Genomic DNA, 27,762 nt, shown 5'->3' on the forward strand with positions numbered 1-27,762 from the left:
CAAACATACATGGGCTCATGAAGGTTCCTGTGAATCCAGACCAGACAAATAATGGTGCCGTTAGAGCAGAGGATGACAATATACATTGCCAACAAGAACAGAAAATAAACAGATCTGTACGTGTCCACGTCTATGAAGCCATCGAGGCTCAGCATCAGCGTGCCGTTCCCTTCCATCGTGACGCGAGACACATCACGAGACGAGTGAAAGAGACGACTCGCATCCTGTCCACTTGTGCTTGTCTGCCGAGACGCAAATAAGAAGATTGTCGTCGGTCGGGGTGGGTGGGTGGGGGCGTCCTGCGATTGGCCGTCTCGTCCAGGAGGCGTTCTGCTCCTTCCCTTTGTGGCCTTCCCTTCCTCAATCCCACTTTGACCTCCTTGTCGTGGCCCAATGTTACACTGATATGAAAAAGCCTTTGCCTGCTCCCATATTTCTCATGTCGTTACCTTGCTTCATTATTTGGTTGTGATGCAAAGGTTAGGCATCCTGATGGCATCTTAGACGTGGACAAGTACAGATATGCTGACTTGTTCCTGTCTGATGTCACCGACAGTCGTCATTCAGTCCGAACCCCAAAAATCGGAAGCCGCTGAAGTCGTCGGGCCTGCCTGCCTGCCTGCCTGCCTGCCTGCCTGCCTGCCTGCCTGCCTGCCTGCCTGCCTGCCTGCCTGCCTGCCTGCCTGCCTGCCTGCCTGCCTGCCTGCCTGCCTGCGTGGCTGCCTGCCTGCCTGCCTGCCTGCCTGCCTGCCTGCCTGCCTGCCTGCCTGCCTGCCTGCCTGCCTGCCTGCCTGCCTGCCTGCCTGCCTGCCTGCCTGCCTGCCTGCCTGCCTGCCTGCCTGCCTTCCTTCCTTCCTTCCTTCCTTCCTTCCTTCCTTCCTTCCTTCCTTCCCCAAAGTGTGCCACTCTACAAAGAGCGCTGCGGCAGGCAATCTTCTGCTCAATCGACATTGTCGTTCATGTGCTTTTGAAAGTTTCCTAAAAGCATGCAGTAATAGCACAAATCAATCAATGGATCACACTGCACTTATTGAATGGCCATCTGGCTGTGCTCGCTGCTGGGCCCACCTTGGCCAACTCGAGGCAGTGTAAGACAAAAGAAGAAGACAAAATGATTCCTAAATAATCATCATACGACAATATGGCAGGCACTACTATGAGTTGCTCTTTGCAGACGATAGTAAATCTATGACTGTTTCTGTTTGCTCCATTGCTCGAGGGGTTATAGCATTGCAACAAACAGTTGGCTTCACTATTCGCAATGATGTGAAAATGTCGAAATATTGGAGAGAAAAAAATCAGTGTAAGGTGATTCCGCCAGTTCCAATCTGTATTGAAATACTATATTGAAAATGAAAGTTAGGTTATGATTTTAAACACACAAGGTGCATGTAAGGCCCTTCATACACAAACACACGTGAAAAACCCCCCAAAATCCTGCCGCCAGGCCTGATCATCTGTATGTTTGTGTGTGTGTAACGCATGAAAAACAATCTCAGCCTGAGGGAATAACTAATGATGACCCAGCCCAGTGATTACTGTTGTTGTCTTTGTCAGACGCAATTCTCCCAAGACTTTGACCATCAGCTGTCCCCTGCGGAGCCACCTTGTTTTTCCACCATCCTTGCATCACTCACTCTCCGCTAGCTAACATCCCACGGGATCAATCAAGTAGCTTACGCTCACTTGTGTGCGAAGGCCATCATTATGTCAATCACGAGTGCACAAGGGCTCCTTGACAGACACTTGCAATTAGTTCCTGGCTTGTTGTCGACTTTCACGCTCCGTTCGTGCCACTGCGGCCATTTTGTTCCAAACCTTTATGGCGATGAATTAGTGTCAAGTGACAGAGCTGTGTGTGAAGCGCACACACACACACCCACGTATCCCTCCTGAGTGTCATGTGACACAGTAGATACTTGTTCTTCTCAGGTGCGCACGTACAAGCGGGGTGACGACAGCAGCAGCGACAAAGCCAACATCCGTTTGGCCTTCTCAATCTGCCAGTACTGTTCATGTGGCAAAGCAGCCCTGAATCCAATGGCTTCTGTTGACAGCATTTCTTTCATCATTTGGCTTGCGTGTTAGCAGAGTGTCAATAAACGTCACCGAGTTGTTTGTTTCTTGAAGAACTTTATAGGGCATTTTGCTACAGATCTGGAGAAAGGCGAGTTCTCCAAAGAGAGCAAAGTAGACGAATAGCAAAATAGCTCCAATTCAGCTTTCTATTTGCCAAGTGTAAAACCAGAAAAATGGGAAATGACATTTTTCCCAGCTTTGTTTATATGGCTACTTTTGAAAGCCTGTACACTTCAAAAGGTGTACATTTGGTTACTGGCAATGCATAAAAAAAAAAAAAAAAAAAAGAAGAGACAAATCTAATTCTATAAAGGAACAAAAGAATCTTTACAACTATTTGCCTTTCCACAGTTGTAAAGCCAACCAAACAAAGGTTGTCTAGAGAGCATTTCCGTCACTCTTGGACTCTGTCGAGGCCGCGACGTCGTCGCTCGCCACTTCCTGCGCGGATGGAACGTCCGCCACCTTTTCCTCCTCTGGTTCCGGTTGCGTCTTTTGGTCGCTTTCGCCAGCGGCGCGCAGTCGTATCTCCGCGTACTCTCCAGTGACGGAGGAAAGTCCTCGGATCTCGTCGTGGTCCAGCGACTTCCGTTTGACCACGTTGACGTGGGCGTAGTGCAACTGCTCGTCGTCCGCCTCCTTGGCCAAGTCGTTTGCGTAAATGGCGTTGACATGGGAAGTGTTGCTCTGAAAGCAGCCGTGAGTAGAGGCTTTCATTTTGCGCCATTGAGTGGGAATGGATGCCAACACGTTGGATATCAACTAAGACACTAATGAGATCGATGACTTTATAAAAAGAACTTTGTCATGCTAGCTTGTGTGTGTGTGTGTGTGTGTTCAACTTGAAGTTGGCACTCCTTCATTATGTCGACTGATAAATCTGACTTTGGACTCACCTCATTGGTGACCAAATAGTCTGCGGCGTTGTCTGCTCGTCTCTCGCTGGCTGGGAAGCTGCCTTTGGTTTTCCTTCAAAGCAACAACAAAAATGAACATTTTTGACCTTCTTTGACCTTCACCTGCATGCTCACCTGCAAATGTACAAGAGCAGCAGGAGACTCAAGATCAGCATGGTAATCACTCCCACAGCAGAACCAACCAGAACCGGCACATCTGAAAGAAAAGAAAAAAAAACCCCAATGAGTGGTGATTGCAGATTATACCAATCATAACCAAATCAGAATAAGATAGACCTATCTGAGCGGCAGGGGAGGACATGTTGAAGGCGATACTGTCAAATCCCAGCGGGTTGGAACTGAAGCAAACCAGCGAGGACTCCAATTCTTCACCGCTCAAGCGCTGCATGATGATGATGCTCCTCCGGGTGGCGTTGTCCAGGGCTTCCTCCGTGATGGGCTGTCGGTCGGAATGATTGACGAGCACACCGGACAATTCCCAGTGCAGGGAGGGCGGCGGGTTGGCCTGGCTGACGCAGGAACATCTGGTCTGGGCTAACACGTCCTGACAACAGGAGGATCTCAGGATCTCTGGTGCGACTGAAGAAGACAGCAAAATGGCACAATGTCTTTTCTGGAATGACGCAATATGGAAGGAGAAAATCTGTTCACGATAGACACCAAATTTCAGGTTACTTGTGACTCACACGTGACGTCAAAGGCGATTGGCTGCGCCGACTGGGCCCCGTGAACGTTGACATTTTCACAATAGAACTTGTCCTGCGACAGCTTGGTGACGTTGAAGGTCATTTCCTGTCCCGTGCCCATCAGCGTCCTCTCCCCGCCGTTCACCCGGTACCAGGTGACGTTAGCGGCTGGCGGGTTGGCCACGCTCGCGCACCTTAAAGTCACAGCGCTGCCGTCGGGTAAAGAGCCTTGTGGCCACGCAGACACTGTCGTGTTCTTAGGGGGATCTGAAAGAAGAAAAAAAACAACAACCACCACCACCGAGTCGAGTAGCTTTCGTCAAAAACGTGGAGAAACCAAACGAGTCCAATTTTGGCCAGCATTCGCCACGTCCATCCGACAGACTCACATTGAACGTCTAACTGAACGCCGGCAGACGTTTGCTCGCCCAGCAAGTTCTTGGCCTTGCAGCGGTACTCGCCGCTGTGTCCGGGCCGGGCGGCGTCCAGGGTCACGAGGTCCCCTACCTCCAGGTCCTCGCCGCCGTTTACGGACCAGCTGTAGTTGTACACGGGCGGATTGGCTCGGCTCTCGCACAGCAGGAACAGCGGGGTGCCCTCCAGGATGGCGCCAGGCGGCTCCACGGACACCGTGGTGTCCTTGGGAGGGACTGTTCACGCAGCAAAGGACTTTTCCAAAACTTCATCCAATTCTAACTGTACATTTCTCCTGTCAAATGGTACCTGGAATTTTTGACCGTGCGGGACTAATAAGGGAATATCTTAAAGGCCACTCACATTGTGCATCGAAGGTGATGACGGATGAATTTTGCTCTCCGTACGTGTTGCGCACCCAGCAGAAGAAACCGGGCGGGTCTTCCGTGGCGGCGACAGTGTATCGCTTACTTCTTCTCAAGAACGTCACCTGACCGGCGTCCACTTGGTACCACGCGTAGGCAGATACAGTAGGGTTGGCGAGCGTGTCGCAGGTCAACGTGACCCAGGTGCCCGCCCTCACGGGGCTGGAGTAGCTCACTGATGTGTTCTTAGGGCCATCTGAACACAACAATCATTTCTTTCACTTCATCCCATACACTTGTTTCGATTTGGGACCATTTTGAACATTCATCGTGTCAACCACAAGTCCATTCTAGCAGTCGTTTTGGTCACGGATCGGATGGAGCAGGGCGACCAAATGCAGCTTGGGCCAGCTTGGACCAGCTTGGTTTATTGGAGAAAACAAACTAACAGACTCGGCAAACTGACATGGCTTAACAAAACAACAAGAGGACCGACCGACCGACAGGGACATGAAACAAAAGACAACAGGAAGCAAAAAGACAACAGGAACCAAAAAGACATCAAGACGACAACAACACACAATGGTCTGACGGGGCAGACAGGACTTCTATACACGACAGGTAACAAGAGGCAGGTGACTGCGGTTACATTGATTGAGGTGACACAGGAGGGGAGGGAAAGGAGGCGAGGGGCGAGCACACACACAGAAACCATGACAACAGACACCTCGTGGAACGGCTGGGGACGAGACGTGACCATTTTCTCTTTCGATACTTGCACTTTGACCCAAGTCTACAACTAAAAGTAGTTCATCTTTGTGATGAAATAATGCGCAACTTCCTCCTATTTCACTTCCTTTTTCTACACGTTCATGTGTCACCACATAACGCAGAGACGCAAGGCATTTTGTAACGCTTGCTCAAGTTAACCAAACAGGAAGGAAATCAGGCAGTACTGATTATTTTTTTTCTAATGTATTTGATGGTTGGCATTGATATCATTTTTTACTTTTTTTTTTTAAACTCACGCAAAACTTCAAGCATCCGTCTTCTTTCTGTGAGCAGCTCAGTACGTCCCGGTTGTCTCCTGTAGGCGGCGCTGCAGGTGACCTTCAGGTTGTTGTGTCGGTAGGTCGCGATGAAATTCATGACTGCGGTGACCCTGGCCGGCCTCTGGCCCTCTGCCTCTACGCGTGCCTGCGAGACGGCGCCCAGCTGCGGCGTCCACGTCAGCAACGGCGGCAGCGTTGGGCAAGAAGCCGGGGCCCAGCACTCGAGAGCCATCGGCGTACCCTCGTTGACCTCGCCCTTGGCGGGGGCGATCGTGGGCCGGGGTGCTGAGTCTGCGAGAAGAAGATTCGGCCATTTGGAATTGAAACTCAAATGTGAAACCCTAACTTCAAGCCATACTTGGAAAGTGTAACTCAAGCTTCAAATTCATAACCTAAGATTGAACCATTTTGTAGCCCTAACTCAGGCTTCAGACCCTTATTTCAAGAGCCAACCTTGGTTTGAAAGCCGAACCTTAAATCCTAACCTAGGTTGAGTGTCAGACCTCATTTGAAACACAACTGACTTGACTTGAAGCCCAACCGTAAAACCCTAACCGTGACTTGAAAACGTAAACCATAGCTCTAATTTGAAAGCTGGCCTTCAAACTGGGATATAAAGCAATAAGACAGGCAGGCTTGAAAGCATACTTTGACAGACCTGAAACCATCATTCAAAACTAACATTAGCAAAAAGCCCGAACCCGAAAACTCGCACTCGAGGCTTGACAAAGACTTTGAAAGCTCAGTGACAGCCTAAACTCAGCTCCAATCCCTAAGCCTGACTTGAAAGCGACCTTGAATTTCCAACAGGACGCTCTGGGCAAAGTTGAACTTGAGCCGGTTGTCACATTCCAGCCTGAAGTAGTAATCGTCGTTGTGGTTGGACGTCACGTCCTCAAGGATGGTGCTGCAGTCCTTTTCCTGACAATCACACAAAAGCGTCTCAGAAAGTGACATTGTAGGCTCCAAACGTGAAAATATCCCAATGCCGATTCCACCCGAATTATTCGGTCCTGTATTTGAAAGGAAATATTTGTGAACGTTTTAAAAACATTGCTATTGTCATCTAACAAGTATCTTTTTTTTTTTTTTTTTTACCCAACTAGTTGTAGCCCCCCCCGGTTGTCATGGGCCCCGCAGTAGAGAATGATATCTTTTTCTTTTTTTTTTAATGGTTTCTACATTTCTTCGTACTTGTAAATTTCCGGTGAGGTGTCCCTGGAGGTAGTCCAGGGAGGCGCTCTCCTCCCTCGTGCGTCTGGAGTCGAACACGTAGCGCCCCCTGCTGGAGCCCCGCCTCCAAATGGCGGCGCAAGTGCGGTCCAAATCCAGATCATAACCTCCAAGTGACGTCAATCTGCAGGGAATTCGAACGCATGAACCACTCACGCCCTGCACGGACGACGGCAACATAGTCGCCCATTCCTGACACAGGCTGCCTGAAACACAAATGAGAATCATTCTTCATCATTAGCATTCAAATCATTGTAATAATACAAGAAATATTATGTTGGAATATAGAATTTTTTTTTTTTAACACAATTAAACCTGTCCCAGATAGATAAAGAAAAAAAAGATGGAAAATGAGCTGATAGAAATGACATTGTACAGTCATGTCATCATCATGTATTTCTGAATGAAGGAAAAAATAATATCACCATTTTATCTCTAAAGTACTTTTCAGAGAAATCCTTTTTTTGTAGCAGGTCATGTTTTCAATAACAATAATTTTATACATTCTAGTAGGACTGGATTTGAACGTTTAGGAGTAATAAAAACAGAAGAAAGCTCTGAAAAAACATCCATCGATCCATTTCTAATGACAAACGACTCACCTTCAAGCAGAACGCAAAGTAGAAAAAGCTTTACAATGACGTGTGCCATTTTAGTTTTCTTCTCCTTGGTGACCCAAAATCCAAAGTCTGGTTGGTTGCAAATTTTTGAAATCAGATCAAGTTTAAAGCAAACATTTATTCCACACCTTAGAGCGGACGACAGGCCTTGGGCGAGGACGCCTTTAAATTCAACTGCTTGTGGTCCATCAGTGCTGTCACAATAGGTTTGTGTGTTTCAATACACCAGCAGTTAACTTTGAGGAAGGTGGCCCCGGCCCCAGCTGCTGCCGCCGCCGCCGCCCCCACAGAAACACTTGAAACAAAATATGATAGAAAATCCACTGTATGCAGGGAAAATGTCGTCACCATCGCTTTAATTCCTTTCAAAAGGAGGTCGTGAGTTCAAACGGGACTTGACTCTTTTAAATGTTGGGACTAAAGCAGGAGTTGCGCTGAGGTCAGAAAGGTTTTGACAGCAGTTTCCAAAGATGTTTGGAAATCACCCAAAAGTGCTGTCGCAACTGCGAACATTTCAACGGGCACACGGTGTGCTCACTTTTGCGGCGAATAGAAACAGTTTGAACACCCCTGTTTGAATGCTAAATCACTCCCTCGCCATAAAAATATGAAAAATACAATAAAAATCGGGTCTTTTTTTCCCTCTCCATTCCATTCATGTGTGGCCCAAGAAGACAAGAAACACAAAGAGCATTCTTTCTTTCGGTATATAATAGTGTATCAAAAACAGTGTATGACTTGATGTATTTGCAAAGCCCACAAGTTGCCACGTAATAAGTTATTTTTGTAAAAACACACGCTATTAAATTGGAGCTCAACCAACTCAGTTTTGATTGGCTCGTTCATGTTTGTACTGGTGGGTGGCCCCGTAGTGTCGCAGAGCTGTCGTGCCTGACTGAGAGCTGCCATGCCTGACTGAGAGCTGCCCTGCTGCGGTGGAAGGCAAAGCACCTGCTAACAGTCTTCCTTCCTTCCTTCCTTCCTTCCTTCCTTCCTTCCTTCCTTCCTTCCTTCCTCCTCTTTGCGCTCAATAGCGGCTGTGCTCGTCGGTGGCCGTGACGATGACGTCCATCCAGATCCTCATGGCGACCGCATCGGATGCCACCAGGAAGAAGAGGCGGTCGTACGTCTTGACGCAGAACGTCAGGCTGGGCCGAGGCGACTGCCGGGCGCGGCGCGGTTAGATTGTGTTACACAAAAGTCACTTGGATGCTTCTTGTCTTATTTCCTCGAGCGTAAAAGCAATTGATGAAACTTAGGATTGTTTGCGCTCAAACAAAATCATTATAAAGACAATTGTAATAACAAAAAGCTATTTGATCTCTTCATGCAAAAAACAATCAAATTGAACGTTGGACGTTTATGCCAGTCAACAAAAAGCATGACATGAGCAAACTCCAGCTTCCTTGTGCACGTTTTGCAGTCTGCCAAACTTCGACCGTTCGCCCCACCTAGTGGCCATGCTGGCGCATTACAAGTCATCTGGCCTGTCCTTCTGCCTTCCTCGCATTCAAATGATCCAGTTTGCATACTCGGCAACTCACCGAGGCGGCCGTGCGCAGGTGGTCGTAGTAAACCTCCTCCACGGCCTGGAAGTAGATGACGCCCTTCAGCTTCCTCTCGTCACAATCTGAAACATAAATCGCCACCGACGAGTTGAAGAGAACCCGAAGGGCCGAGATTCATTCAGCCGTCGATTTTGCCTCCGCCGACCCGTGTAGTAGGCCAGCCTCCGGTGGTCGACGTCAAAGAGGAACCACCTCTTCTTCCAGGTCTTGACGCGGCCGCCTCGCTTGGTGAGGAAGCCGGCGCAGCGGCGAGACGTCAGGCGCAGGTCGTTGCAGGCCGACACCCCGTGACCCAAAGACTCCACGTGGGCGCGCAGGTCAAAGTCCGGGGACAGGGACAGAGGCAGCCGCTAAATAGACCGAGCCACCACGCAAGGCAAGGCAAGGCAAGGCAGTCCAATGGAAATGAAGACGAAGCTAGTTGTCTCAGATTGTTTGACCATTACAAACAAATATCATCATGCATCCTGTCTCACCTCGGGAGAGTTCAGCTGAGATCGGATTTGGTTCTCCTGTGGTTCTGCTTCTGCTGGTTGGGGTCTGGGCGAGTTGAGCTCCCGCTGTCTTCGCTCCTCCTGGGGAAAACAAAAGAAAAGAAAACAAAACACCATGTTGTCAATGTGAGAGGCACCATCGGAGGTTTTGTGCTCGCTCCGCTCACTCTCTCTTTAAGCAGCCTCTCCCGTTGTGCTTTGGCTTCCCGCAACTTGCGCTCCATCTCCACCAGATCCGTCAGACACGGACTGCCAGAGTCAACGTGCACAAAAACACATGGTGAAAGTTAACACCATTGAGCCAAGCGCGCCGAGCCGAGCGCAAAGCTGACCTGGCGGCACGAGAGCTTGCCGTGCCGTCGCAAGGCTCGCAGCCGCTGTCGGCTCGCTGCGCCACCGGGTGCCCGTTGTGGGGCGGAGAGGCCAGGGGGGAGGCGTACCCTTCCGGAGGACGCCCGCTGCCCGGGAGCGTCCTCACCAGGCCTGCGAGACAAGGAAGGATATTGGGAGCTTCTTAGCAGAAGATCTACGTCCACTTTTACAAACAAAAGTCACATTTGTGGCACATGGCTTGACTTTTTGCCAAATATCCGATATTTTCAATTTCCCAGATTCAAACGCCTCTTTTTGAGGAAGAGGAACGCGCCGACCCCAGACCGGTCCGGCCGGGCAGGTCGATCCGGCTTCTCGCTTTCGTGCCCCCCAACAGACACGCCCACCTTCCGTTTGATCGCACAGACCACAACAAACGAACGGCTCACCCTGGGCCGAAAGAGGCCGATCCTTTAGTCTGCCGCTGCTGCGGTGCAAACTCCGGCGACGGGGAAGAGTGCCGGCGGCATCCTTGCACGGCTCCTACCGCAAAGGAAATGAAGAAATAAGACAAAGGCAAAACGCCTCAAGTCATTCTTTTGGTATACCTGAGAAGGCTTGTGAACGCTTAAAGGTGACAGCGACATCACGCAGGGGGCGGAGCCGGTGACGTCCGAGCAATTGGCGAGGGATTTCTTCTCTTGGGCGACCTGCGGGGACAACAAACACTTGTTCTGATGCTTCTTAAAAACATGTCTAAAGTTCATTTCAAAATAGTTTTTATATCGCGGCATTAGACTGATTTGGTATCATTTGTATTAAGTTCAAGTGTTCATATTTGTACTTTTGATGCTTGATGGTCTTCTCTGCTTTAATTGCTTTGCTGCCATCTTGTGGCATCTCTACATCGTAACAAGCCTTGTTTTGATGGAGGTGTTAAATATTTACAGATGACTCCCAAAGATTGCTGGTGAAATGACGACAAATCAAATGCGCGCTACAGTTCCCTTGATCACGTCGTCCCGCTCTTCGATACCAACACACACCAAAAGGGCTGGCGTGGACTCAGAAGGAGTACAAATAGTCCTAAAGGTTAGACAACAAAGGCCAAAGCCTCGTCATCCCGCGTCTGACTCACGTTTGGACTGCTTAATTGCAGTTTGGCTCCCAAGCGCACGAGCGACCGTCGTCGCCGGCACGCCTGCAGGAAACGGAGCCGAGCCAGCGACAAGTTGATTGGCGTCTGTCTGCAAACATCTATCTGCTCCCCAGCTGTCCGTCCGTCGCTTCCAGCTGGTTTCGGCGCTTACCTCCTGGCCTGGCGTCCCGCCGGCCGTCTCTGCCTTTTTCTCGCACGCGCTACTCCCTCCCTTGGCCGGCCACATTCTGGTCCCTCCGCCTCTTCCTAATAGACAGGTTGCGCTCTCTCTCTCTCACCCTTCCTCCCTCCCTCCCTCCCTCACTGAATGATTTGACTGTCAAACCACAGTCACACAACTATTTCATATTATTATAGATGAAAGAAATACTCTTTATGAACTCAAGGGGAGGAAAGTGATTGATTCGACCGGCGGATGGTTTAATAGATATACGTATGTTCTTCTAAAAATGTAACGCCTTCAATTATGCCAATAGTGCTGACCATGTGATTGGAGTGCATGAGGTCTCGCTTCTGCTTGGTTAAGGCTTCCAGCTCTCGCTCCTTCTCGCCCTCCATGTCCCTCAGCTGCGTCTCCAGCAGCTGCACTCGCTCCTGGGAAAGAAAGGAAGACAGAAAGAGAGGAAAAAAAACCCACAAATGTTTTCCTCGTCGCAGCGGTTAACCTCTTTCTATACGTTCGAGAGTGACAAAGTGTGTTTGGAGATTTGCCCGCCAGGTCACACTGGCTCAGCATCTTTTTTTTTTCTTTCTCTCTCCCCCTGAACAATCCTTCTGTTCACGGCTCAGCCTTCACCGCTCTCGTAACAGACGGCCACGCGTGACCCTCATCGTGTGACTTGGCGACGGACGGCAAAGAATGTTGAGGGCAAATCATTTAAGGCGCCTGTTTTGGATGCTTCTTCACGTCGGAGCTTCGCAAACTCTTTGGACTCAACTTCCAGTTTTTTTTTAAATATATGACGAGTCGGAACAGGAGAATACCGATACCCATTCTCGTGAAGAGTGCCGACCGATAGCAGCCTCCGATACGTAAAGAAACAAATATCGCTGAATCGTTACGTACGTCAGAAAGGTCTATGTGTAAAATGACCTGAAATCGGACGTTTCTTAAGTAGTTCTGGTATCGGTACACGGTATCGTGACCACTCGGTGTGAAAAGTTTGAACAAGTTTACCTGTGCTGCGCTGACGGCGAGCAGCTGGCAGGAGATGTCCTTCTCCAAGGCGGCTCTTCCATCTTCATCGCTGCCCTCGTCTTCCTGGCCCCCGTCCACGCCGCTTTCCTGCTCCAGAACACGAAACTCCCAGTCCTCGAAGGCCCGCACGGCCGCCTCCATCGCCTCTTTGTCCTGCGGTGACAAAGGTCCAATTAAAGTTTCAAGATGGAGAGATGACGAGGATTTCAATGAGGATTCCAATAAGTCGGGTTTGGAGTCTCGCTTGCAAACTGGGAATGTTTGGCAGTGGCCGACTGTGACCGTCCTGACAACTCAAGCGTGATTACGGCTTTTCGAGTCACATGTTTAGAGACAGCAAGTGCACATTGTGTGTGCGTGTGCGCGTGTGTCTGCAAAGCAATGCGACAAACCCGGTTCTGAAGCCACCTTTTCAAATAAAAACACACTGATGCCTTTTCCACCTCTCAGCTTTGTCACTTTTACATGCAACAATCCGCACCCTTTGTGTGTGAGTGTGTGTGTGTGTGTTGGCACATCAGTCAGGTTCAACAGGTACACCACAACATCAGAGCAGCAGAGTGTTTGGAAAGATGCCTTTTTTGCCTTTCATTTCGAGAAGTTGGGGTTACAAACTGGCCACGGTAATAATAAGAAAAAATGTACCAAAATCCAAATGAACTCGCAGAGTTCAAAAGGGCACAAGCAGTTTCTCACGTGCTGCAGCTGAAGCGCGAGTCGCTCCCTCTGACTCTCCGGCTGACTCGGGATCAACTCCAGCGTCCCCTCGCACTTCCTCCTCAGCTCCTGAACCCGCAGCCTCTCCTCCTCCAGACACTGGCGCTCCTGCTTTTGGACCGGCAAAGACGTTGGAGGGCCTGCACCCAGCCCCCCCCAGACATCCCTTGTGTGCGACTCCGTTCTTGGTTGATAGCATCTCGTGTTTATGCCAGTGGATCATTAGCGGGTGGCGTCATCGTACTCGCATCCCCAAACACACATGGGCAAAAGTACTAGGACGGGAAGCCGTTACACTAACAGGAAATGGAAATATGAAGAAATACACCCGGGGTGGGCGCAAGATCAAAAACAGTTGTATCCAAATGACGCCTTTCGGAAGCGTACGTTAGCTCTGCCGAGAAGTCCAGTCGACACCGGCCGCTGATTTACTCAATGATTAAGAAGTGTGTGTGTGTGTGTGTGTCCCACTCCCTGTGTCTCTGATTGACTCATCATCTACCCCCAGATAAGAAGCCAGCGTTACTCTGCGGCCGCCGACGGCGTCTTACCGTTTGCCGGCTTTGGGCGGTGGCGGGCCTCGTCCGAGCTGGCTCCCGCAGCTCCCGCAGCTCCTGCAGCTTGCGCGTGTGGCCGAGCAGCTGCGTCTTCTCCGTCCGCAGCTCGCCTCGCAGCAGGGCGATCTCCAGCTGCAGCTGGGAGAGAAGACGGCATCTTTAGCAAACGTGCCTGTTTAAGAAGCTTTGGCACTAAATACCTTTTGAGCCTTCATGGGCACCATACTTCCCATATATCATGCTAATGAACTCTACTTTTGTATTTAAATGCTAGCTTACCTCGATCTTGAGCTCTTCCTTCTGTTGGTCAAGTTCTGCGATTCGCTGATGGAGCTTAGAGGGCGACGACACCACCCTGGGCGAGCCCACCTCGATCCTTTTAACGCAAGGCTGATGGAGAAACATACAAGTTAATTCAGAGGCGTATAAAAAAAAAAAACAGCAAGGAAAAGCAGCATTAAGTCGAGTAAAGTTGGTCATCACTCGTTTCGGCTGGCCCACCTTCTCGCTCTCTGTGCTGCTGCTCTCAGTGTCTGACTCCGCCCCCGAGGAGGCGGGGCTACCGGCCACACGCGTGATCCACAGAGGACGCGGCCCATCGCACCGCTGACTTCGGGGACTCTCCGTGTTGCTTTGAGGCATTGCTAAAATGATATTTCAAATGGTACGCGAATAAACACCTCATTTTTAAACGAAGTAAGAATATTATATGGGTTATTCCCTGGAAGGATGGGCCACTAGATCTATCTGAAAAATGCACTTTTTCAAAACCAGGTCAATCATAAATAGATAGATAAATAAACAAACAAACAAACAAACAAGTAAATAGCAGTTTAGTTGACTATGTTTGGGTTCCGCAAATATTTTGCAAATATCTCAAATTTGAGCAGCGTTACGTTATTTAAATACCATTTGTAATCAGCCTGCGAGTAAATGGTTCAGCTGCACGCTCTCTGTGCACACATGTTGCCATTTACTCTTTTGATGTGGTACAACATACATTAAGAAAGGCCTCTCACAAAACAACATGTGCACAGCTGGTGGCAAAGTTCTTTTGGACTGGCTAGTATTATCCAAATACGCCCCCACCCCCACGTGCGCCCTCCATGCCCGCACGCATCATCACCGCAGCCCTTATTAGGTTGCAGGATCAATATACAACACAGATGAAGACATGAGGGTACGGCGCCGGCAGAAAGCGGGTCGCGAGGAGCTTCCGACGATTGTGTCGTGGAGAAACATTTCTCACCGGGCGGGGCTGTATTTTTATTCCGGCTCTTTGCCGTCTTCAGCCGCAGAAACCTCACCGGCCGGTTGGGCCAGAAATCCCAGCTGCGCAATTCCAAATTTAACCAGCCGCCAAAATCACAGGAGTCACCCTGCACTCAAACCACAATGGTGTTGACATACTCTCATGGGACGTATTCATTTCACACCAAGTTTGCAGTGGTACAAAAGTCAATATTTCATATTTGTAGTATTGCAAGTACTCTACTGTACTCTTGCTACTCACAAAAAGATCATTTTATCATGAAACATAAGCAGCAGTCTCTACAGATTCGTTGACGGTTGCACTCAAACAAACATCAGCTGACCTCCTACAAAAGTCCAGTCAGATAGCGAGCGACTCATCGCCCGCCACCAGTGGAATTTGGGGAGTAAAGTCCACGCGTTGTGTCAGTGCGCTAACTCAACAAGACTTTGGATAAAAAATTGCTGAGAAAGAAAAGATGAGTCAGTCCAAAAGAGCGGAGAAAATGCTTTGTTGGGAAAATAATGACGCTTGATTGCAGGGGAGGCCTGAAAAACATGATAAGGAAGGAATGAATGGGGACACAGTACCACACCGACCATGTGTGTGTGTGTGTGTGTGTGTGTTACACAAGCAGGACTTGACCCACACACTGATAGCATGAGCCAGTGCGACACTAATGCTAATTATCGACGGCAGGTCGGCAATAAGCGGCCACGGTGACACAGTTCCAAACTGGTCAACGAGGTTGCTGCACGTTGAAGAGCGCAAACGTGCAACATCAGTCCGCAGATACTCAAGCTACTTTCATTCATGGACCTGGCCTGGCCTGGCCTGGTGAGTGACGTGGGCGCCAACAGCACTGTCACGTACACAATCGACTATGATGATTCCACTACTGCTACTTTTTTTTTTCCCAGGCATGGTGTAGCAAAAAAGTAAACAAAGCCGGTATTCCACCGGGAGGGACAAAGGAGCAGCGTCGGTGGCGTGCGGGCGGGCGGGCGTGTGGGCGTGAATGCTGATTAAAGCTTGTCACTATGCATTCAAAGCAGCAAAGAAAACAAACAAATGAGAGTGAGTGAGTGAGTGAGGCACAATGTGGAACAATCCACAGAGGCCTGGCGACCTCGCTCTCTGCTCACTCGCAAACCAAAACAACATCTGATTCGAGCACACGCTCACAGTGACGGAGAGAAACAAAACAAAACAGCAGAAGCGCTAGTAAACACATGAAGGGTGTGCTCGGGTTGTTAAACTCTCACCTCGTCTTGAACCCGGTCAACCGCTCCTCGGCCGCTGCCAGTGTAGGTTACTTAAAAGGCTCAAGCTTGTTGTTTTGAAAGGCCCTCGTACAAAGCCCAGAGTGTTAGCTAGCCCATTGGCTCCGTTTCCATCCTTGCTCAACTTCATTTGCCGCCTCAGCACAAACGAGCAAAGCCAAACTAAAGCGTTGGGGTGACCCCAAGTTGATGGAAGGAAAAGGGATTTGCCTTTCTGCTCCTGGCCTATTATGAATTTTTTCAAAATGTTTCTCTCTCGGCAGCCGTCAAACGGATCTTCCCATTCCAAAGAACAGAACGCTAACTTTGCTCGAGTCTGTAAATAGCTTCCTGGCTATCGACAATGAGCGGGACAAGTTAAATATACTTTGCGCGGGCCACAATTACAGACCAGAGTGTAAGAGTTAAATGCTAACCTACGCTAAAAGAGTCAATGCTGACCAAAGCAAGACACCCAGGAGCACTCAACAAAGGGGCATGCATTTAATAGCAGGGCAATTCTCCACTTATGACTTTCATCATACGCTCCTGAAATACTTTTCATCATTGGAGTTTGTTACCTCGAGTCACTTGGCCATCTATTGTGGGCAGAGCAGAGCAGAGCAGAGCATGGCATGGCATGGCATGGCATGGCGTCTGTGTCTAACAACCATTTCAAGGATGAGAGCAAGGTTAGGAAATAATCAGTCCTGGAAACAGGTTTTACCAGTTAACGCGAAATTCGGTGGACCCGTCCATCATATGGGGATCGACAAAGAAGTCTCAAGGACCAAAACGTTGGCTGCCTGCCTTTTAGTCACACTCGGTGGGGAAAGTCGCAATTCCTGACAGATGGATACGATTTCCGTGAACAGTTTGTTGGCGAGCCAAACCGATTCTTTTCAACTTGGGAGGAAGCGGCGGTGGCGGCAGGTCCTTCATTTCACCCTTCCAGCATCATTGAGATGCAATAACAAAGAGAAAGCCATGAGTGAGCAGACTTGGCTAGGATGAAAGGCTCAGACACAGACAATCACTTCAGGGCAGACACAAAACAAAGCTGGACGATTTGAACCTCAACTTGAAGATGCATACAGCCGCTCATTATGGAGATGGAAACATCACAGCAATGTACACTAACGGGGATTTGCTTTTCCCTCCGTTAGACTTAGTTGCTTTACAATGACTTTAAGAGTAAATTCATTGATTTCTTGTGCATGACTGAAGCTAAGCACGTCCGTCCTCCCTCCCTCCCGCCTCCCCTTCAACATGTCAACAAGCCACCATTGCTCCACGTTGCAGCTCGCCAACTGCCTTGAACACAACATGACTTCAACAGTCCAATTGTCATTGTTTGAAAAGAATCCAAGCAACCTACCGGTTAAAGGTATGTTTCACTCCGATGTGGACAAGTTCATCGTTGCTCCCTCCAACCTGCAAACAAGCAACACTTTGCTTTCACTTTCACGCGCTCGACAACGGACGCGTTTTTTCGCCTGCCGCCTGCCGCGGTTTGATTCAAACAAGACAAGAGGAGGCACGTCGGCTTACGGTTCGCTCGCTTGATCGTTTTGCAGTCAACAGGTGAGCTTTCGGCACGGCACTGCACTGCACTGCACTGCACTGCAGCCGGGAGCCGCACGACCGAGGAGGCGGAGGCCCGGGGGAGGAGGCGGGGGCTGACCGAGAGTTCGACCAACTGAAAGAGGCAGAGCAGTTCCGAGCAAACTTTTTTTTTTTTTTTTTTTTTTAAGTTTCGATCGTAACGTTTAGCGGCTACGTTCTAATATCCTGTCGTTAAATGTGATTTTCTATTGTGGGAGGTGACACCCTTATGTCATTTGGGACAGCCTGCGTTGCCACAATGATGTGAAACATTTTCCAATTGCTTTATTGCTCCTGTCAGGCGAATAGGTGACAAATGTATACCATTAACAAGATTGACTCACGACGCTTTGCATAACTGCATGTATATGAATAAAGTCTTACTTTTGCTTCATTCTCCAAATCAGCTGAAAGAAGGCTGGCAGATGGCTGAGGGGACAGACAGACAGACATGCAGATGGACAGACAGGTAGACAGACAGACAGCTGGCACCTACTGTCCAGGTTCATAGGACACACAGACATGCTGTATATCTTGCTAAATTCAGCTTATGGCTTGGAATAGGAGACAGGCAGGGGCTGTTCTGTGCTGTAAAGTTGTCTGGAGTGTTGAAAAGGACAGATATGTATCTGTTACGCACAATAATAATGCCTTTGTGTCACCACAGAGACACAAATGGAACCTATCGCATTGAACACCTTCAATAAGATCAGTGTACTTTGTTTGGTTTGAGTGTTTTGACAGCTGAGTTGAATTTGTCAACTTTGAGATATGGGCCATTGTTCAGCCATTTTTCTATGGCCGAAATGTATTCTTCTTATTCTGACAGTTCAGTCCAGTCATTTGATTTGATCAGCTAGTAGAGTAGCAAGCAAATATGGAGCCACTTTGCTTAAAGTTCATTCAACAAGTAGGTGGTAGGTGTGTCAGGTAGGGGCTTCCGCTCCTCTTCTACATGCACACACACACAAACCTGTCTTACTGGCAGCGCAAGCAAGTTATTGAGGCCGTTGACTCATACTTTAGTCAATGTTTTCAATGTCTGCTGTAGGAACATGACCTACAGTCATTGAGTTCAAGTGCAGGGATTGTGTGGCTATGTTTTCAATTGAAGTCAAATAAGATGCTAGAGTATTTACAAAAATGATCAACAATATGCAATACCTTTGATTCAAGTCCACTCGTGTCCACTCGGCGCTCAAACCTACTGAAGTCCACAAACCAGATTTGCAGGCGCTGAAACATCTGCAAGTAGAAAGAAGAGCACTGGAGTTATTTGATGAGTGTAAAACATTTGCTTTTTCTAAACCATCGTACATGCTAAACCAGTTCAACTGTTACGATCGCATCGCAGCGGAGTCCACGACGGTGATATATCGAGGCCGGCCGGAACAAATCAACGCATTTGTAAGATGTGTTTTGGCTCAACAGTGACAGGATTATTTTCCCCATCATCATGTGTTGTGTCCCTCACATTTCAAACATCGTTTTTTTGCCTAATATCCGGTTGTGATTGGCTGAGATCATTGGTGGTCTCGTAGCGATTTTAGAAGGCTTTGGAAGATTCCGGTTTTTCATGATGGTCACATCCTCGTCCAGGCTCTTGGTCAAGCGAGGGTTTCATGTGCGTTCCTCACCGACAGTAGACACTGTCTGACTAGCTGGGAAGTCAACGATCGGTGGTCAGTGCGCGCTTAAGTTACTTGAGTGCCATGCAAACATTGCGGGGACGGCCCACCTAAGCAGTCATGAGCCGGGGAGATGAGGCACTGGGTCGGTCGGTCGGTCGGGTAGGGTAAAGATCTTCTGGTGAACGCAAGTGTCCAGCCGTTCAGAGCAACCTGATCAGGCAGAAGCAATTGAACAACTCAACACTGCTCTCTTGTGTCTGTATGTAAGTACTACAACAACAACAACAAAGGCTCCAGCGAGTAGAACCGTTCAAAGTGAAAGCCAGCGTTCTTTTTTGAAGTGCCTGGTGGTGCTGCTGGCACTGCCAGTGTTTCATCTGTCAAAGCAATGTCTTTACTGCTGACACTGAATCAACTAGCCGATGAGCGAGCGACCGCATTTTTGCATCGATTGAACTCAACTGGCATTGTCACATAACACACCGACAATACAAATGCAGTGATCAAATTTCATATTACCATGATTGTTATGAAAGATACCAATCACATCAACACGTACTGTATAGCGTGTCGCTCAAAGCTTTTGATTTCTGAGCTCTGGACTTCATTGGCAGCTGGCACTCCCTTGGGTTGGTCACCACTCGACTTTCCCTGAAGACAAAAGAAAATACAAATATTGTTTGTGAAATAGAAATATTTCCAAAAAACATCCGTATTTTGCGATGAACAGGGTATACGGGGAATAATGAGTCAATGTCTTTCCCCCCATTGATTGTCATTCAAAGCGTGACGTGTCAGAAGGACAGGTAGGATGCGACATTTCGCTGGCCGAACTTCCGACTGATGCCTAGGTCTCCATACATCTATAGATCTACCTGTCCACTTGGCACATGCCTGTGGCCGCGCTCTTGGCACTGCGCCCGCCCCCGACCAACAGCGGCTTCCTTATTCAAAAGGCTTGTAGTTTGCACCCTCTGGCGGTGGCGCTGATGTATTGAAATCCCATCCGATTTCGACTATCGATATGCTTCCCCTGAGTTTAGCAGTTGGACGATCTCTGGGATCATCTCTATTGGTCTTATGTGACGCTCAAAGATGGAGGCGGCCGATGTTAACTTGACACAACCTGTGCAGGATGTTTCCAAGACCGACGGATATGAGAAAAAATGTATTTTTTGCAAGATTGTTAATCATGAAATGGACACGGACCTTCTCCATTGTGTGAGACTATTTGAATATACCTAGGCTCTAATAGTCGTACGTACTGTACTCGCTAGCGAAATATGTCGATCTAGTCGAGTCACGTCCCTCCCTCCCTCCATCCAGTACCCTCCCTCCATCCAGTACCCTCCCTCCCTCCATCCAGTACCCATCCATCCAGTACCCTCCCTCCCTCCATCCAGTACCCTCCCTCCCTCCCTTCCTCCACATAGTCATTCCTATTCCCCCCCTCCCTTCATTCAACGGTTCGGTTCCAAACAATGTCTGCCTCGATTCTGCCCTTCTTTAAGAAGTGCCTTTCATTTACGAGAAGGCACATTGTGGCCGTCTCGTTTCCATACACTTAATTGCTTGTTTGTGCTGCAGCAACACGTACGTTAAGCGAACTTGTCCATTGTTGACTTCAGGATGAGGACATCTCGTGTTTCAGAGACATCAAGCCTGGAGCCCCGCACCATTACCTGGTTGTCCCGACCAAGCATGTCGGAAACTGTAAATCACTCCGCAAACAACACGTGCCCCTGGGTAAAGCCACATTTCGTGAGAGATGTTTGAATGACCAGTTGCCTGATAACAAATCATTGTGACAGTGAAACAGATGGTGGAGATAGGGAAGGAAATCCTGCGGAAAAATAACGTGACTGATCTTAGTGATGTCAGGTAAGCAACATAAACGCATCCAATACAATACAGTACATTTTAGAATGCTTGGAGCTTCAAAATCGATACAGGGGAAACCCTATCAAAACAGCATAGTAGCAAACGTTTCACTACACAACTTGTGCTCTCTCTCTCTCTCTCTTCTCTCTCTCTCTCTCTCTCGTAAGCTGTTTGGAATGTCTTGTGTCCTCACTAGTCGCCTAGCTAATTGCCACAAAACGATTCTTTCAAGCCAGGCGTGAGAAAAAAAAAATCGTGACAATGTGACATCATCATATTTGCGTGTGGCCCAAACTCAGAGTTGGTTTGTGGTTCTCAATGAAATGTCCCTTTGCCTGTAGATTTGGCTTCCATTGGCCCCCATTCTGTTCAGTGGCACATCTCCACCTTCACGTGCTGGCTCCCGCCAGCCAGATGAGCTTCATGTCGCGCTTGTTCTACAGACTCAATTCTTACTGGTTCATTACGGTAAGCCGTGCTACTTGTTGAACATTTAACGATGTGTGCTTGTTGAAGTGCTTCTCTGGTTACGCAACATTTCCCTTCCATTCCTAAAGCATGCACGTGAGTTGAAGACTCTGTCAATTGCTCCGAATTATTGTTAAGAAATAGCACCTTTGCAAACATTTCAATGGTTTTCAGGTGGAGCAACTGATCGAGCTTCTCAACTCTAAAGAAGAAAGCAGCTGAAAAATGTACCGTCCCACTTTGCGTCCATGTCCGTGTTTAAATTGAGACAACTGATGAGACATTATGCATCTTCTTTATTTGTCCCCTCCCCAAATAAGCTAAGTTGAAGTGATACCAACTCAGGATTTTAGACCAATTCATACACCCGACCCTTAAAACCGCCGACCCAGGTAGACCCATCTTTGAGTTGTTTTGCAAAAAGAAACTTCCATCATCACTTTATCATGACATACAGGATCAAACAAATGACAGCTATTTGACATGCTGGGTATTTTGTAACATCGGAAACCAGAGTTGGGGCATCAAGTCGCATCAACTATTTAGAAGGCGCCTTTTGTGTGGAAACAAGGAAGTCACTTCAGGTTAAGTATGGTATATTAACGCTTACAAGCAAATTGTCTTGTTCATGTTCACGTGGGAAACTTGATTACATTCTCTGTCTGTAAGTTAGTGGTGTGGTGATGAATTGTATTATACGTTGGCCAACATTAAACAGTAAACTGAACAATTTTCCAGGGAACACAAAACTATTTTAAAAATATTAATTGATTGATTTTTTTTTTTTCTATCTGCGGTGGAGTCGTGAAATTAGAAAATGACTCTTGCGCTTGCATTGGAATATCTCATTGATATAGCAAGTTTGTGGCATATTATAGCATGCCATCGAAAAGACCAAGTCCGAAAAGAAATGTCAATTTCAGCGGTGTAGCCTACTCATTTATGTTGAGCGCTGCATGTTAATGGAATGAAATTGTGAGGAATTGTAAAATGGATGCACTTTAAGAGGCCTTGATATATTCTGAATAAACTCTGTATTAAACTGTATTTCACTGGTCATTCATGACTTTACAATCACCAACCAGACTGTCATTTGTTTCTTCTGGATACGTATTGCGCCAAAGTTGCTAGCTATGCTTGCATTTGCCATCAACTACGTACATTTGTTTTGATGATAACAGACAGCCAAACGACAGTTTTGCATCCTTATCTCACACCATTCATTTCAGCCAAGTGATGACAATAAGTGTTGACTTCCAAACCAAAGCATGCTCCTTGACCCCCGTTATGGTCGTTGCAACAAAGTAATCCCAAGGTGGTCATGTCATCCTTCCCTTGCCACAGCATCTCCCCCTCAAAGTACCTACACAGAACATTCTGAAGGACACTTCCCACCCTGGCCACTCCCTTTTCGAACTGTTGCCATCAGGCAGACGCTACACATCAATTAGGTCAAGGACTAGCAGATTCGCCAACAGTTTTTACCCTACAGCGGTAGTCACATTGAATGCCGCTCAAAGAAAATGATTATGTCTGTGTATGTTCTTCTGTGGGTTTTTAGCTTGTATTTTTTTATCTTTTTATTCTTTTTTTTAATTTTTTTTTTAATTTCATGCACTGATCGGTTGGCACTTTTTAAATTTCGTTGTACATGTGTGACAATGACAATAAAGATCTATTCGATTCGATTCGATTCTAAAGTCAAGCAGCTTGTGCTTGCGGGCCCTTCGAAGAATCCCCACCACCAGTTTGTTGGAGATAGTCACATAATGCTCAAACAGCTTGCCAAAATCTACCTACCGACCGAGATGCCATGGTTGCGGCCCTGCACCACCTCACACAACTCCACACAACCGGACCTCTCTGCTGATGCCCGTACGCGCAATTACCACTCGGTGGGTCCTCTCCTCTCCTCTCCTCTCCTCTCCTCTCCTCTCCTCTCCTCTCCCCAGCTTTGTTTCTAGTCGGGCGTATTTTGAGTCACAACAAACATGGCAGCCCCCTGTCGACGTGCATGCCTTCCATACTTATTTCATCTTGCTCAAGACAACTTGGACTTCAGGTTACCGGTAAATTGGTAGAAAGTGACATGAAGTCCGTCCTGCTGTTTTGATAAGAATGCATATGTGTTCTTTTAGCGGAGCTACAGACGAGATCAGTCTGCAGTCGTGCGTTTGCTGTCTTCTGCAATCGGTGCGAAGCCCTCGTTTTTGTCATTTAAGTGTGTCAACCTTTGCCTACTGTGGGACGGACTTTGTGTATCTGAATACTATAACAATAACAATAACCTAGGTTATCCCCATGAAGCAGGATTTAAGGGTAGACCTGGCGGTGAGACAACAATGGATGTTTTTTTTCTTTTCTTTTCTTTTCTTCCTCACCATTTACTTCGGTGTCACTCATCATTCGTCTATCACTACTGGTGCAATAATAGAGTACTGCTAAAAGGCGTGTGTTATTAGTGTAAAAATATAGATGTATGAGTGAATATAATGTCTCCAGGAAATCGAGGCTCTGCTGGCTCTCAGAGGAAAACGTTTCAGTCCTTGGACAAACTTTAAGGAAAAGGTATCCGTAACAACCGATTTTCTAATAAGGATGGGTGACAGTGCAAATGGTTCCATTTGAAGTTAGATATCAAGTTAACATCATTTGAACTCTTTCCAAGTGTCCTTTCTGGTGTCTGGAGGATTTGACCGAAGATGACGTCTGCTGCGTCATGGCTCGATCCGTTTGTGCAAAGTACGCCTTTTTAGTCTTGCATTGCTGTGTGCTTACACTGATGACAATGTTTTCACCGTTTGCCATTCCTGAGCTATCTATTCTCTAATGTGTTGTGCATACGTGGAGGTCTGCGTTTGAGCTGTGGGGCCATGGAAGAAACCACAATGAGCTCAGAACATCCTTACTGAGCTACCCGGTCGAAAAGATGGTGAGTGACACGCACGTTTTGCTGTGTGTTCAATCCACTTTATGCTTCTACTAAAACATTCCTTTTCCGCTTGCAGTTGCCGTTCTTGCGTAAGGACTCAACCTACAGAATAAACGTTTACACCTTCAACAAAAGCCTGGACTTCACCGAGCGAGTGAAACGAATCGATGTGAGTGTGAATAAGAATGTGCGTTGAAATCAAACGATTTGCATTTCAATCAACTTGTGCAGCCAGCCATTCACCCAAGATAGCAACAAAAATACAAGAACAGTGCCGATACACACGGTAATAGACAGTCGGTGCTGTGGCGTTAAAGATCATTTTTATCGGATCTCCTCCGAGGTGCGGATGGACATCTTTTAGTTTTGCTTTGTTGCTGTTTTATGACACTGACAAAGGTCCACCACGTCTTGCGTCTTCTCTCTGCAGGCAATGGATTACCTTCCATTTGAGGGTCTTGTTAGTCTAAAGAACCCTCAGCATGTCTTCTGCTTGCTGGAAGATTACGGCACTGACCCAAACAACATCCCTCAGCATCCATATTACATTTACTTTGGCCGTTGGGTGAGAATCTGGAGGAACGTGCCCAAATAATGTACATCCGTGGCGCTTATTACTGACGAAGCTCCCGTCCCGTCCCGTCCCGTCCCGTCCCGTCCCGTCCCGCAGATTGCGGATGGCCAGCGTGAATTGATTCGTTCTCACAGTGTGAAAAAGCGACACTTCATTGGAAACACCAGCATGGATGCAGGTCTCTCCTTCATCATGGCCAACCACGCCAAGGTCAAAGAGCACGATCTGGTCTTTGACCCGTTTGTCGGCACCGGTGAGTTTGTGAGCTACTGTGTTTCTCTCACGCAGGACCGAAAATTGCCAAGATTCCAGTTTGGAATGAAATTGTGCTCTCTCTTCGGGTTTGTTCAAGGAAGCCTTTTGGTTGCTTGTTCCCATTTTGGAGCCTATGTGTGTGGATCCGATATCGATTACAACACTATCCATGGCAAAGGTAATCATGCTTTTATTATTTTCTCGACGTGGAAATGTAGCAGACTGAATTTAGGATCTCATTCAACTGCATCCATCACCCAGCATGATATGATTATTCTTTATTTTTTTTGCGCCAGGAAGGTCGAGTCGCAAAGACCAGAAGTGGCGAGGACCGGACGAGAACATCCGAGCCAACCTACGACAGTACGGAAGCGAGAAATTGTATGTGGACGTGATGGTGTCTGATGCCTCCAAGCCCGTGTGGAGGGAAAACGCTCTCTTCGATGCCATCATTACAGATCGTACGTTGCGCCACATTCGACCGTTTCAAGTCTCCGTAGCTGTAACGGGCAGAAATCGTTTTCACTTTTGTATGACTATTTTTTTTTCTTTTTTTTTTTTCTTTTTCGGGGGTGTGTGTGTGTCCCATGTTTGTCTGGTGCGGTCAGCTCCGTACGGGATACGCGAGTCCACAAGGCGAACAGGCTCCCAGAGGGAAAGTGCAAAAGCTGTGGAGTGCGTGTAAGTCTGTTTCGTAGTCTAGCAGCAAAAGGTGGAGGAAATGATACATGGCCAATATTTTCTTCATTCTAGCTACGCTGAGTCGCACGTGCCTGTTTCCCAGTCCTACCACATGAGTCAAATATTAGCTGACATGCTAAACTTCTCCGCACATCGCCTGGTCATGGGAGGGAGGCTGGTCTACTGGCTGCCTGTTTATAGGCCAGAGTGAGTAAACATGATTCTTCTTCAATCGATGAACTATTTTCTACGTGAGTGTTGAACCATTGTTAACGGCCGCAGTCACGGTGGACCAGCAATGTCTCCGAGACTGGCGGTGAGAAATGACAAATGAAATGCATTCCTGCTTCTTCTACCGAAGGAAGTCTTGCATTTCACTCGGTCGAGCGCTCAACTTCCTTCCCCTGTGATTGGTACGTACGTAGAGGTTATCCTCCGCCATTCACTGTGAGGTCATGCAATTACCTACCACGAGGGGGCATCTTTTGACCCAAAAACAGCATTGCCAGCCACTTTTCGAGATCATTGTCCTGTAAGTACGTCAATGAAATGAAATGCAATGCACGGATGTATGAGTGTGGCCGCCTCGACCAGCACCTGCGTGCGTGCGTGCGTCATGATGTTCCCTTTCCTACTCGTCTACTAATGCTCGACTCCACGTCTGCCAAAATAAACGTCTCGGGCCAGGCCCATGCATGGCATGTACGTATGTCGACTGCGCAGTGCGGCGCAGGCCGTGCGGAAGCCCAAACGCGCTCCGTCTCTTGGGCCTAATCTGCCGGCCGCTGGACACGGACGGCAGCGATCAGGTTTCTGCGAAACCGAGGCCACCCCCCAATTTGCAGCCGCGACGGGATGATCAGAACAATGGTCTGCTTCTGTCTCCGTTGCGGCTGCTTTTGCACGCACATCTTGCCAGGGTGAAAGTTGGCCTAAAGCAGAAGCTGGTGATTGAATTGGAATGGGAAGGATTATTTGATGAACGGAAATGACGTGAATCCTTCTTTTTATGAATCACGGCGACCAACTCGACATGTTTGCAGATACTGCGAGGAGATGGTTCCCCTCCATCCGTGTCTGCGTCTCATTAGCAACTGTGAACAGATCCTTTCAAGCCACACAGCTCGTCGCCTAATCACCGTGGAGAAAGTCCGAGAACCAGAGGTACGACATCAAATGGTCCTTTTGTTCCTGGATTCAGGCAACCTACGGACGTATATATCACCTTTGTCTGTCTTTCCAAAGGAGCTGGACAGCCTGGCTCACGTGTCGGACTCTTGCTTCAGCGCCTACCAGGGACACAACGCCTTCCGAGAGAAGTACTTCAGTGGGCTCAACAAGAGGCTTCACAAAGAGAACAAATCGGATTGAATCGTTCCAACTCAGTAAGGCTGATATTGACTGTTGGCGGGATCCAACCCGAAAGGAACATAAGCCAAGTCATTCAAAAAGTTTGAAAGATTTTTAGTTTGGATTGACACCATTCCAGACATATGAACATTACACAGAGAGGTGTTTTAGCAGTAGGCCACAGAAATAAACGTGTTGTTCAATGAGTATGACACATGCAAGTTGTCTGTCTCTCTGCCCGTGCCCGTGTGTGTGTGTGTGTGTGTGTGTCGACAGACACCGTGGTGCTTTACAAAGTGTCCCTCCCATTTAGCCATTGATGCCTGCAATGTGTCTGTCCCCTGTTTCTGCATAAGCCAGCAGACTTTTCTGTCGATTGTTTTATTTCATGGCCTGCATTTGTGGTTCAATAAAACATGTTTCAATACTTTTTGCAAAACACGCTGTTCTTTAGCAAGTAGGCTGTAGGAGCCATTTTTGTCCTTTTGCTTTATTTTTGG

The 27,762-nt window shown here is 47.9% G+C and overlaps 4 protein-coding genes and 1 long non-coding RNA gene across 13 annotated transcripts; 3 read left to right on the forward strand and 2 right to left on the reverse strand.

Moving 5' to 3' along the window:
- LOC119135391 (B-cell receptor CD22-like) lies at nt 1–8,270 on the reverse strand. Of its 3 annotated transcripts, XM_037272928.1 has the most exons (12): nt 7,495–8,270; nt 7,349–7,412; nt 6,708–6,952; nt 6,308–6,434; nt 5,490–5,804; nt 4,460–4,717; nt 4,072–4,332; nt 3,683–3,949; nt 3,273–3,575; nt 3,111–3,192; nt 2,976–3,048; nt 2,117–2,766 (listed from the first exon to the last, which is right to left on the reverse strand). In XM_037272928.1, the coding sequence occupies exons 2-12, from the start codon at nt 7,395–7,397 to the stop codon at nt 2,458–2,460; spliced, it is 2,289 nt and encodes a 762-aa protein (XP_037128823.1). In that variant the 5' UTR covers nt 7,398–7,412; nt 7,495–8,270; the 3' UTR covers nt 2,117–2,457. The 3 variants fall into 3 exon arrangements, with proteins under 3 accessions (XP_037128824.1, XP_037128823.1, XP_037128822.1); XM_037272929.1 differs by lacking the exon at nt 2,117–2,766 and adding an exon at nt 1–27 and having other exon boundaries at nt 7,349–8,270; XM_037272927.1 differs by having other exon boundaries at nt 7,349–8,270.
- Nucleotides 8,139–27,689, forward strand: LOC119135412. Its single transcript, XR_005100554.1, has 2 exons — nt 8,139–8,226; nt 27,485–27,689. It is a non-coding gene; the product is annotated as an uncharacterized LOC119135412 (long non-coding RNA).
- Nucleotides 8,296–17,571, reverse strand: LOC119135397 (pleckstrin homology-like domain family B member 3). 5 transcript variants are annotated; one of them, XM_037272937.1, is made up of 17 exons: nt 17,437–17,571; nt 17,264–17,319; nt 13,873–14,015; nt 13,651–13,761; nt 13,366–13,509; nt 12,794–12,925; nt 12,077–12,250; nt 11,383–11,493; nt 10,349–10,450; nt 10,190–10,283; nt 9,761–9,911; nt 9,596–9,677; nt 9,411–9,509; nt 9,080–9,284; nt 8,911–8,996; nt 8,394–8,528; nt 8,296–8,360 (listed from the first exon to the last, which is right to left on the reverse strand). In XM_037272937.1, exons 3-16 carry the CDS (start codon nt 14,011–14,013, stop codon nt 8,394–8,396), a joined length of 1,767 nt encoding a protein of 588 aa, XP_037128832.1. In that variant the 5' UTR covers nt 14,014–14,015; nt 17,264–17,319; nt 17,437–17,571; the 3' UTR covers nt 8,296–8,360. The 5 variants fall into 5 exon arrangements, with proteins under 5 accessions (XP_037128832.1, XP_037128833.1, XP_037128834.1 ...); XM_037272938.1 differs by having other exon boundaries at nt 8,324–8,528; nt 12,794–12,922; XM_037272939.1 differs by having other exon boundaries at nt 8,324–8,528; nt 10,190–10,271.
- On the forward strand, nt 20,169–22,517 carry hint3 (histidine triad nucleotide binding protein 3). The gene is made up of 5 exons (XM_037272957.1): nt 20,169–20,342; nt 20,750–20,867; nt 20,933–21,002; nt 21,344–21,470; nt 21,645–22,517. The coding sequence occupies exons 1-5, from the start codon at nt 20,217–20,219 to the stop codon at nt 21,690–21,692; spliced, it is 489 nt and encodes a 162-aa protein (XP_037128852.1). The 5' UTR covers nt 20,169–20,216; the 3' UTR covers nt 21,693–22,517.
- LOC119135402 (tRNA (guanine(10)-N2)-methyltransferase homolog) lies at nt 23,423–27,469 on the forward strand. Of its 3 annotated transcripts, none has more exons than XM_037272947.1 (13): nt 23,423–23,539; nt 23,973–24,038; nt 24,139–24,212; nt 24,321–24,402; nt 24,479–24,571; nt 24,833–24,967; nt 25,073–25,229; nt 25,329–25,409; nt 25,528–25,692; nt 25,840–25,912; nt 25,985–26,119; nt 26,956–27,076; nt 27,158–27,469. In XM_037272947.1, exons 1-13 carry the CDS (start codon nt 23,462–23,464, stop codon nt 27,281–27,283), a joined length of 1,386 nt encoding a protein of 461 aa, XP_037128842.1. In that variant the 5' UTR covers nt 23,423–23,461; the 3' UTR covers nt 27,284–27,469. The 3 variants fall into 3 exon arrangements, with proteins under 3 accessions (XP_037128842.1, XP_037128843.1, XP_037128844.1); XM_037272948.1 differs by lacking the exon at nt 23,423–23,539 and adding an exon at nt 23,575–23,663; XM_037272949.1 differs by lacking the exons at nt 23,423–23,539; nt 23,973–24,038; nt 24,139–24,212; nt 24,321–24,402; nt 24,479–24,571 and adding an exon at nt 24,647–24,745.
- Nucleotides 27,690–27,762: the final 73 nt, after the last annotated feature.

The sequence above is a fragment of the Syngnathus acus genome, chromosome 16 (genome assembly GCF_901709675.1).
Source record: "Syngnathus acus chromosome 16, fSynAcu1.2, whole genome shotgun sequence".
Lineage (NCBI taxonomy): Eukaryota > Metazoa > Chordata > Actinopteri > Syngnathiformes > Syngnathidae > Syngnathus > Syngnathus acus.